Raw genomic sequence first — 11,559 nt, 5'->3', positions numbered from 1 at the left:
GATAATTTGTTGTGTATTAATTTAATAATATATATATATATATTTACCACCTTTGTAAGCTGCTCTGTATAACTTTAATTGAAGGTAAAGAAGGGCTTCAGGCAAAAACTGCTCAAAACGAACAGCCCAGACACTGTCCATTCTCATAAATGTATTAGATTGCCCTCTAGAGGTAAGAGGACTTACTCTACACATACGAGCACATGCATATGTATTTCTACATTGCCCATGAAATCATGATGACTCTGATCCAATTGTCTCCACTTGCCTATATGAAAAGTGGACACTTAAACACACACACACACAGACTCACAAATAACATGATGTATATTCCCTAATATAGCACCCCCTCCCAAAGTCAAATCCTGTTGCAGCATATCCAGATGATCAAGAAAAAGGGGCTATGTGCCGATAAGAGTCTTCGTCTTCACAGTACAGCCATTTTAAAATAAACTATTTCTGTTTAGGGAAGGAAATAGTGGATTGTCCTCTTTTCATGAGTGGAGACAGTGGGGAAGTATGTCTCATTTTTACCACCAGTAAAAGTATTTTTAAAAAGGGTATAAAGTGTTTTTACACCAGCGGTGACTACATTTGACTTTTAATGATGCTAGATCATTTTTTGTCTATTTTGTTTAATGGTGAATGTATAACATTGTGCCTTATGTTCATTCAGCTTCCCAGCTTCTCTTCCTGCTGTATAAATCAGCCCAGGAAAATAGGAGACAGAGAGGGACCTCAGGGGGGTGTAATGGCTCAGGTGTATGATAATGACATGTAGCAGCAGTGCTCAGACTGGCCAGGCATTTATATGTTACAACCCCACCTCCCCATCTACTCTGTTAACCACCTTCTGCAATCCTTTTGCCACTCCCCAGCAGGTGAGCAATAAAAATCAAGTCTGTGAAACAACCTTCTGCTTGTTCCATTTTGTGGTCTTCCACTTCAGGGACGGATGTTACGGCTTCAGGGAATTACTCTGTCTGAGCCATCCCTCAGCAACACTATTTATGGTATTAGCGGTCTTGAGTGGTGAAGTGTCAAGCAATTACAGAACTGCTTGTTAAGCAAACAATTCAACACCTTTTTCTGCATTCACCTGACCTCTTGCTGTGATGTGGGATTCAATGCAATGGAGACTCCTGGTGCTGCGAGGAAGCCTACCCAAGTCTTCTAGTCATGCATCTCTGGGTTTGTCAGTCAGTGTGTTAATTTATTTGGTAAATTTTGACAGTGAAACTCTGTCTCACTGCTGCAGAGGTTAATGGACGTTTTCCCCATACTTCCAATTCATCTGTAGTGCTTCTTCTGTAGGTTATAGAGGTCAGAGCTCAAATGCTTAACTGTACTTCTTAACACTTATCTTAAAATAGAGAAAATAAAGGAATTCCCAAGGAGAAGAATAAAAACTCATTGAAAGGCACAGTGAAATCTGTTTCTCTGGACCTAAAGACAAGCATTGCAAATACATACAAAACTTTACATTTAGCAATGCTCTTAACCAGACTAACCTAAGTGCATATATAAAACCTTGGGCAAGAAGCACAGCTGATGCCAAGCTTTCCGTGTCACAATCAATAGTAGTCAATACATACACCTACAACAGACAGTTAAATACAACAGTAGATGCAAAAGGGAGATAGAGCATATAGTGCTTTAACTAGCAAATGGGTATTAGGGTACAGTGCTAGATGTAGCATTGGCAGGGGTAGTAAGCCTATGATGAGTGCTCATTTTGGTGGTTGTCGAGACAAGATGCTACATTCTATTTCTAAAGTCTCCCCAGGAATATCTTAACCACAACCCTTTTCATAAGCCTTCATTCCAAGATTCTATTCATGTGAATGGTTTGTCTCGACACTCCTGTTAGTTTTCAGAGCACCTGGTGAATGTTCAATTTAGCTTCTTCAACTGGTGGAATAAAGGATGAATGCCATGGCATTAATGTGGTTGACTGACATTCACACGCAGGCAATTTTAATGCCACAAAATCTCCCAAAGCTTGCCATCAATAAAAAAACGATTACCATTATAACCTTGTCCCATGCATCTTAAATTAACTACAGAAAATTAATAAGCACCTTACTGCAAGTCGGTATGCAACTCCCTCAGATTTTATTAAGAGTTTTTCAATGAGAATTGTGGCTTCCATCTCACAGGCACACAGGTGACAGGTGGTTTTGACACATTCCCCCAAGTACCCTGTTCCGTTACATTTTGCCCACATGATGAGTCTGCTGCGGTCTAAATGACATTGAATAGAACATTTGTTCCACCGGGCTTGAATCAGACACACAAAGTACAATGTAGAAGTGCTGGATGGTTGCAACTGAATTGTACAAACTCCAGTTTAGGTATTCCAACCAACCGTATTGACTTTCAATTCAAGCCATAATGTGGTAAAACAATGAACATGTGATTAGGCAGCACACCTCCATAAAGATGCCGTAAGTGTTGTGTCAACAATGGACAAAAAAAACAAAAAAAAACATAATATGAAGCTAAATAGACGTCTTACTGCTATTAGCGTTTTGTTCATCATGCCATTATAAAAATGCTACAGAACGCATTATAGATATTCAGATATTGTCAGCAAATATTTGTTATTGCCATTTTTCTACCTAAAATTATGTTGTCAACCCTGTAACAGGAATTCGATTTGGACCGACCAAAACAAATACATTGAAACCTTGCGGTCAATAATTGTACGAGCACTATTTGGACATTAACATCTTTCACTTGTTTTCAGTTGAAGATTGCACTAAAATTGTTACTGTTGTGAGCTCTGTTGCTTATCTCTATATACGTAGTTTTCTTTTCATGACAAAGGAATTATAAACCACAATATGTTGAAGTAACAGGACAGAGGTAAAATTCAAACAGCTAAAGAAGACAGCTGAGAGGTAACCAAAGCCAATGTTCTATTTGTCTGATCAGGATCATGGTTTGATCAAACACTTTGATCAAACACTTCTTTGTTGTACTAAACTTAACCTTAGCAGGCAAACTTTTGGTGTCTGTGCCATCAACAGTACTCTAAATTTCTCCCCAGTTTCAACAGGAAAAATGTAACAAAATCAGAACAATGTCAACACTTACTGATCATAACAAATGTGGAAAACATTCAAAGTAAATGATTTATTTCCACTTTCCTGGAGAATTGAGTAATGATAAACATTTACAAGTACTTTCGAACGGGACAGACGCTGAAAAGTAATCGACCCTCCTCCACACTGTTAAGACAGGAAATTTCACTCTTAAGTTCACTTTCGCTCGCACCGCCGCTCTCTTAAGAAACAACTCAGGGATCAGTCTTAATCCCGCCATTTTGACGAAATGAAAACAGGACTAACACTGAACATAACAAGTGATATGTATGGTTAAACATAACCTTAAAGAGCAACTTCACAAAAAATCTCTCATTTTATGTTGAAATAGATACCTTTACTATTGTGTGTATCGATAGTTTAAAAATATATATTTAAAAACCTACTCATTTCAGCGAACACCGACAGTATTATGTCGCGGTTCCATGAAAATTCATATGCAAAAAATGGACTTATCTTATGGTTCTTAGCAACTGTTAAAAATTTGAAATAAGCTAGTCTGGAATTGATGGTGCCTCATCTCATTTAAAAAGTTTGCGCGGGGGGGGGCACCAGTTTTTCCTTGCCAAAATTTGGAAACGCAGGGACCCCTTTCCCTAAGTGTCCTCTGAGCAGGGGCTCAACAGCTGAAGTACACTGCTCTGAATTCCGCACTACTACACAACAGCAGCTAATGCTGATCTCTCACTAACCATAAACCAAGCAAAATTTGGGTCTAGTGATGTTTTTAAATGACTGTAAAGCACATTCATATTCAAAAGTATTAAATGTACCTAAGTTCACTCACCATAAAACGTACGCCTCTGTGAGAGTTTAAAATAATAATAATAATTGCTGTCATTTACTTTTTTCACCCAATCTTAGAAGGGACTAAAATTGAAAATGATTAAGAAACTTGAAAAAAAGCTGAAAAATATTTAACTGTTCATTTTACAAAAGTGTCTTTTATAACAGAGAAATGTACATCAGTGTGTACATTTGTACACACTGATGTACAAATTTGTCCACAGTGAAACTGGTTGATTTCTTTGCAACTCACATACGTACTAATCTCTGAGACACCGATATTAAAATTTCAGATTTTCTGTGAAGTTACTATTTAACCTGTAACATTCTACTTGCATAAAACACAGCTACGGTGAGAAAAAAAAGTACAGCATTGAAAATATACAAAAATGAAAACTAAGCTACACAGAATTGTTGAAACAAAATAAAGAAGTGCAGTGAATATTCTGCTTTTAAAAGGTCATCATGTATGACAGATTTCAGTTTTGAAATGAACAACTTTACTCGGAAAAAAAATTGTCTTAAGTGTCATCTCTTCCTTAGTTGGCAAAAACTACATGTAACATATACCACTAGTGTCATTGTAAAGCACACTGAATCCAGACCTCAATAATACTACACTTTAGTTCTGGATTTCCACGTGCTCAAGTGCAATTTTCAGTCCTCACACTGGCATTAATGAACATCGCAATCATATGGCTTACTAGGTAAACAGGTCCGTACAAACTGGAAAGTTACTCAAACATCGTTCATAAACAAATCTATAGTACAATAATAATATCTTGGCAAAAACAAATTGAGCTATATTACATTATGTAAACAATGGCATACCACACTGTACATCTTGTCTTAAAGTGATATTTACAGGATAGTTTCTCAAATTCCCTGTACAGAAGGTCATTTCCAAAGTGCAGGAGAAAGTATGGTGCTGCCACAAGCAAATGTGAGAATAATCCAGCCTCCTCCTCCTCATTTACGTTAACTTTGCAATTTAGTAAAAAAAAAAAAAAAAAAAAAAAAATGTATAAGATGAAAGGAAACGCAAACTGGAAAGCAGGTGGTACTTGCAAACCCTTTTCTATTCCTTTCTAACTGACCGGCGACACGTCTGCCGTTGAATGTCTCAGTACAACGGTTTCTCATAAGGCAACTGTGCACAACCACCTGTAGGTGCTGCATTCTTTCCAAAGACCTCAGGCTTCAGCGTGAGGTTCGCGATGTTGGCTTAGAGGCTTACTGAGCGCTGGGGAGAGATGTGTGCATGTATAGCGAGATGGGATATACGCACGCTGTGGTATTATTTTTTCACTTCTCAGCACCTATCAGCACCCAGCGGCAAATTACCTTGCTTGTTAAAACTAACAAATAAAAACTCAACAAATAGGAGCATCTACTACCATATCAGGAAATGTGCAAAATGTGCTCTAAAGCAAAGTGACAGTGTAGCGATTCTACTGTACAAGGTAAGAGGGGTGGGGTTGGATGGGATGGGGGAGGGGGGGTATCACGACACAGCAGTGTAGACCGTCAATCCAACATATCTACAAGGCACTAAGGGTAGGAATGAAAGGTCACACAACAGGACAGTGCCCCCCGGCCTCCTCAGTCTGGTCGGAATATAGGGTATTTGGGCAAGAATTCTATAAGAATAACCTGAAGATGGGAAGAAGAGAGAGAGAAAGTGTGTTAGTAAAAGACTTGACTTTCCTTGTGTGACGCTGAACCCTCTAGTTCCAAACTAGAAGGAGCAACTTAGGGACTGGACAGTTAACATTTAGTTGGTTTGTTGTTCCTCTGAGGTAACTTCAAATCAAAGCTGGATGTTTTTTTCCCAGACTCACGCTGTTTACATTAATATCATTTAAATGTGCACGAAAACCCATGGCCCTCTGGCTAACGCGGATCAGCACGATCTCCAATCATAAATTAAAGAGGCATTTGGTAACTTTCTCAACAGTTGCAATGTTGTGAAAAAGCACGACCGTTCCCAGATATCTTTCTAAAAAAAAAAAAATACAAAATGAGAACAGCCACTGACACGCGGTCCAAACTTACGTATTCCATCATGTTACTGCTTTCACATTTCCTCTTGCTGAGTTTCCAATGCAGACCCAGCTGGGGGGGAGGAGGGGGGGGGGGGGGGGGGAGACAGGAAAATTAGGGGACTGACACAGTTAACAGCTAATCACCCAGATTTTACAGGCTCTCTGAGGAAGTAAAACTGATGTGAAGTGCTTGGTTAGATGTACCAAGCGCTTGTAAATTCGGCCGAATAAAAGCCGCCGTTGGCATTAGTGGGGGCTTGAGACCAAATAAACAAACTTCTCTGGGATAAATTCTTTCAAATAGCAATTGCATTTAATCCTTCAAGGAAAATATTACAGAATTTTAAAGCTCAAGTTATGCGTTTCATAAATTTCAGGCTAAAGCACACAGACTTCGTGTAGAGAACAGACCGTGGTGCAATAAAAGAAACTTATCACTAGTAGGCGTGCTGCTCTGGAAACACGCGCTATCTGTTCAGGGAGGCCGGTCTCAGATTGGGGTGAGGCTGTTTATTGGCCATAAGCCCTGAAGAGTTTCCTGTGGGCCTTGTGCCTGCTACTACAGCTGTGAATCACTGCTCTGAGACACAACAAAATTAACATGGCTTTTTAACCACTGACCCTTTCCTGGTCTGGTTAGACTCTCAGCCTTATCACTAGATCAGGCTGAAAGAGCTGGAGGGCAAACCGGTATTTTAAAGGGAAAGAGTTATTTTGCAGAGCAAAAGTATTGTTAAAAAGGCATTGAAATATGGAACTGCTTCATTTGCAGTACTCAAAATTTGTATCCAGGCCAACAAATACAAACTTCGGCATCATGCAAATGTGCCCTCACTCTATACTCCGGTTCTCAGCTCAGCCGAGCACTCACCTTGTGATACAACCTGTTATTTTCCCACTCTAACAGTTTCTGAATAGATCTTCTTGTCTGCAATAAAGAAAAGAGCCAGGAATTAAAACAGATGACGCTTTCTGCAGGCAGTCCCACTTTTCACACGGGCTGCAAGTAAAAGCCACTTGAAAACAAGCCTCCAATATATTAGGCTTAAAGAGGCATTTATGGACTCTGCTCCTATTTTAACCAGCTTGTTATTTCTTTTTTGTCACCAATAAAATTAAGACCAGTGGTCCAGGGGCTAAGAATCGGTAGTGCCTTCCAGGGACATGATCTACAGACTCTTCTGAGCTGTACTGAGGCAAAATACATACTATAATTACATACAATGTGGAAGTGTGACAGTATAAAGTACAGAGAACTGTGCTTTGCAACTCAGAGGTTGCAGGTTCAAATCCCAGTTATCCTGCTGTTATACCCTTGAGCAAGGTACTTAACTGACATTGCTTTTGGTAAAGATCCAGCTTTACAAATGGACTGCATGTTAAAAAAAGTAACCTGGGTAGGAAAGCCACTGTGGTTAAGCATGCCTGCTAAATGCAATGTAAAAGTAAGTGACCAAACTAATGCCTTTTGCATTATAAAATGGAAATGCTGAGTAGTGGTTAATGTGGGGCAGGAGGGAGAAGGTGACTCACCCTCTTGTTGAGACAGATGACAGGCCATAGGCTGCAGCCCACCGTACAGCAACAGCACAGGCAGCCGCACAGAAGCCACTTCACGTTCACCGGAAGGTTCTTCTTCAGGCAAGCGTTCACCCGGCCCACGGTCGTCTTGAACTCCTCTGGAGCCACCTGGGATCGACCAAAAAACGATGAGGATAAATGAGCGGAGAGAACTACAGAGAAAGGATTTAGTAGAGTTAATAAATACCAATCATAATAAATTCAGTTCAATCGGTCATTTAGATTTCACTCAGTGTAGTCATGACTACGTTCAGGGATTTATTTATTTAAAACCTAATGAGGCTTTATATCACATGGCGAGATATGGACCACACAACTAAACGATTAAAAAAATCCAACAACACCCAAGTAACATTGCCTTGTCTGTCAGGGCATTTTGAGTCTGAAACAAGAGATTCCTAAAATGGCACAGACAAAAAAAATCTCTGCATTCTTTCCTCAAGAGCTCTCAGGTCTAGCAGATCAAAGGTAGTATTCTCTCTTTTCTCCTTTAAAAGGTAGATGTTTGCAGATGTTTCGCAGAGATCAGATGGGATCTCTAAATCGTATGCTTGTAACTTGCTAACCAAGCTTTTGTCTCTCCAGGCCAAAGGAGGGACAAAAAAAAAAAAAAGAAGAAGAGGAGAGATAAGCTTGCGGCCTGTGGCTGCAGCGTCCAAACAACATGAATGGCTTGCTCATTCCTTACTGGGCATGTACGCCATAAAACCCGGGTCGTAATCTTTTATGACAGGATGCAAAGGTCTCTTTGGAAACGGTGAAAGACTTCAGTATAAAGCCCAGCAGGCCCGATCTGCGCCCCTCAATCATCATAATCATGACCTCATCAATCACATGTCACCCAGGGTCACAATACTGGAGGTACATTTTATTGCCCCGCACTTCCCTCAGTCTGCCCTTCCCCCTCGGCCTTTTTGTGCTCCAGCGTCCGACCTAGGAAGCGCCCCTTTCTTGTGCACAGCGCAGTCCTTTCGGTCATTATTTTGTCACCTGGAGCTGTGTCCTGCCAACACTGGGGTCCGGGCCGCCGGGGCCCATAGACGGCTTACTCATTGACAGAGCGCCCACTTTAGCGCATTCAGATGCCCTCGGACGCACTGTAACACCCCTTGAAATGCATAGTTAGCAGATCAAACCACTCAGCGGACACGAAAGAAGCAATTACGCAATGCTTGATTCGTCCTGGGTCACGTGGGACAGTGCAACAGTCATATTTGGCTCACTTGTTGGATGTAACTGGTCTTCTTTAATATTATAATGAGCAGTAACTCTTGCAACAAGAACATTTTTGGTGGACTGCACATTATGTTAAGAGATTAAATTACCTTTCCTGTGAGAACTGAAGGAAATTCGGTGTCAAATTTGTTGCTCAGGCCAAACCTTTGAGATAGAAGAAAAAAAGTTTATATTAAAAATGGCACATATCCAACATTCAAAATTAAGTTATTTACATATTCTTTCCACAAATGCGCAACATTTCTTAAAACACCAGCAAAATACAATATATATATATATATCAATTTCATAATGTGTAAACACGTTTTTTAATGCTGAAGATTATTGCAAATCAAGTGCTGCTGAGCGCTGCTACAGTATGCTGTAGAGACACTAGTGCACAAGGCAATTTACTATATTATGACTGATGGACCACTGCCAATCATATCCTTCTGACACAGCCTAATATCAATTATATTAGCAAAAAAATGTAATGTATTCCAAATAATTATTCCTCCCAATCAATGCATTCTATGAAAGTCCAGGTGAATGTTTAAGGGGCTGTTTTGAATTAAAATATAACCAAGTTTTAACTGGATGAAAAGACATAGCCTATTTCCAGTTTTTTTGGGACCACTAAAATGCACACACATGCATTTTCATGTATTTTTTTAACTGTGGTTTGAAATTGGATCCAATTTTGAACAGTCCATAGCACTTTCCAAATATTACACACACTCTTTACGGGGAATAGCATGAAATTCCAACAATAAAAACGTTTTTTTTTATTAAAGGGAATAGGACAAGCAGCAGTCTTTCTTGTTGCTGAAGAAGCGTTATTTGTGGGCGAGAAATAGTTCCCAAAATGCACCAATATAAAACGTAGGCTAACACCAACTGATTTATAGGACATATCAAACCCAGATTAGGACATATCGCCAACGTTACATAGTCAATCGCATTTAGTTGCAAAGTATTCCATAGGAGCTAGACTAGTTGGCTAGGTATTCACTCCACGTTTTCCATACATGCACCAGAATGACAATGAAAATGATTTTACAGCCAACCATCGTTACCCAAAAGTTAGCTGACTAACCCTACTCATTTTCGGAAATACTACTCTAACACGTATTTGGTTATCACGTTAGTGAAATAACTAGCTACTGATAAGTAGATAACGTCAGCAAATGACATCTAGATCAACTGAGACGTTACCGTTAAATTAGCTAGCTATACTTATCTTGCAAGATTCATAATGACAACGAACTAACATTATCCGCAGCTAGGTACCTACCGGAATAATTACATCCGACTAACTGAAAAATATCCACAATAGAGTTCACTTTGCGCTTAAAGGGGTGTTGCCGTTTTCTATCAAAACAAAAGTGAGCCAGAGTTTAGCTAACGTAGCAGGAGCTAGCGAACATTAGCTTGCTAAACTGGTTAGCTAGCTAGTTTACTCGAGTTAGCGAGATCAGTGGCTAGCCAACTATAGAATTTCAACAACTGGAAGTCTTATACTAAAGCTAACTCGCGATACACGACATTCTCCCCGCTTAATAAATTATCGGGCTTGCTATCACGCGAGCTGCCTGGTTCGCCTGCCACCGCTGTCACAAAGCAGGAAACAGCCTGGCTGTTGGCCCGGCCTACCCCCCAGAGCACGGACAAAAATTAAGACGCTGGAGTGCAAGTACAAATAATGGGATGATTTCGGCCAGGTGAAGAATGCTGTGGCTCCTAGTTGCTTACACGGTGATGTGCCCAGCCCCTCGCATAATCACGGGCTCGGGGCAATATCTAGCCAGGTGTTCTTCGCTCACAACACGCTCTTCTTCCTCGTCCAGCTCATAGATGGTGTCGAAGTCCGCCATGTTGGGCAGCAGGACGCTCATGACGTCTCATGATTACGTCATTCGGCAACAATCGGCACGCGCTTGTGCAGGCGGAACATGACCTTACTTGCCAGAGAACCCTTGTCGGAATAATTTACAAGTACGTTGTTATGAATAACGATAAATTAATTATTTAGGGGGAAATGCTAAGCCCATTTTGCACCCTGTTATTAACTAATAGCTTTCTGACAATTGTTTGACTGGGTTAAACAAAACCTGCACCTACATCAGCCCTTTAGGATTATAGGAGACACCCCTGCTATAGATGATAGCGGTGTGTGAGTTTGGATAATCTTTACGTGGGGTTTATCATAATAACGGTGTGTTACATTTTAATTCCACCTAACAGTGTCATTAAAATGCAATCGGTTACGGCAACGATCATTAGAAACACAGGAGAAATTAGGTAGGCCTACCCTACAGGCTACACAAGTAGGAAACCCTGGTTCAGGAGTGCCAGAGATGCTCCTGGTTTTTGCTCCATCCAAACCAGTAACTGCATAATTAGATTAATGATTATGTTTAAAAACCAGAAACATCACTGACACTCCCGAACCATGGTTGCCAACCCCCTGGGCTACATTTATATGGGCTACATTTATATTGTTTTGGGTAAATTAGCTAGTAGTGAACATTTGATGTGACAAAATGACCATATAGTTCCACTGCACATTTCAGTAGAATTTATATAATCCTTATACTGGATTAAATTCGGTGACACACAAACTCATTATCATACTTTCAGTCAGGGATACTATGTGTTCCCAACAGCCAGTTCCATTGATAAAGTCAGTTTTGCAAAACACTCAGAATCTTTAGCCTCATTATTGAAGCTAACTCCGCAGGTGCAAAAATAAATAAATAAATACTAAGGCCACAAGGTTGCCATTTTTCACCTTGCCATCAGCAGACCTTGACATGTTCTCAAAG

The 11,559-nt window shown here is 40.2% G+C and overlaps 1 protein-coding gene across 1 annotated transcript; it reads right to left on the bottom strand.

Annotated features, from left to right (window-relative positions):
- Positions 1-2,092: 2,092 nt before the first annotated feature.
- Positions 2,093-10,639, bottom strand: chic1 (cysteine-rich hydrophobic domain 1). The gene is made up of 6 exons (XM_035411030.1): positions 10,487-10,639; positions 8,845-8,899; positions 7,472-7,627; positions 6,810-6,866; positions 5,949-6,008; positions 2,093-5,546 (listed from the first exon to the last, which is right to left on the bottom strand). The coding sequence occupies exons 1-6, from the start codon at positions 10,627-10,629 to the stop codon at positions 5,496-5,498; spliced, it is 522 nt and encodes a 173-aa protein (XP_035266921.1). The 5' UTR covers positions 10,630-10,639; the 3' UTR covers positions 2,093-5,495.
- Between the last annotated feature and the right edge of the window lie 920 nt (positions 10,640-11,559).

The sequence above is a fragment of the Anguilla anguilla genome, chromosome 3, assembly GCF_013347855.1.
Source record: "Anguilla anguilla isolate fAngAng1 chromosome 3, fAngAng1.pri, whole genome shotgun sequence".
Classification (NCBI taxonomy): domain Eukaryota; kingdom Metazoa; phylum Chordata; class Actinopteri; order Anguilliformes; family Anguillidae; genus Anguilla; species Anguilla anguilla.
The sequence above is the reverse complement of the archived record's forward strand: the minus strand, read 5'-3'. Positions and strand labels throughout refer to the sequence as shown.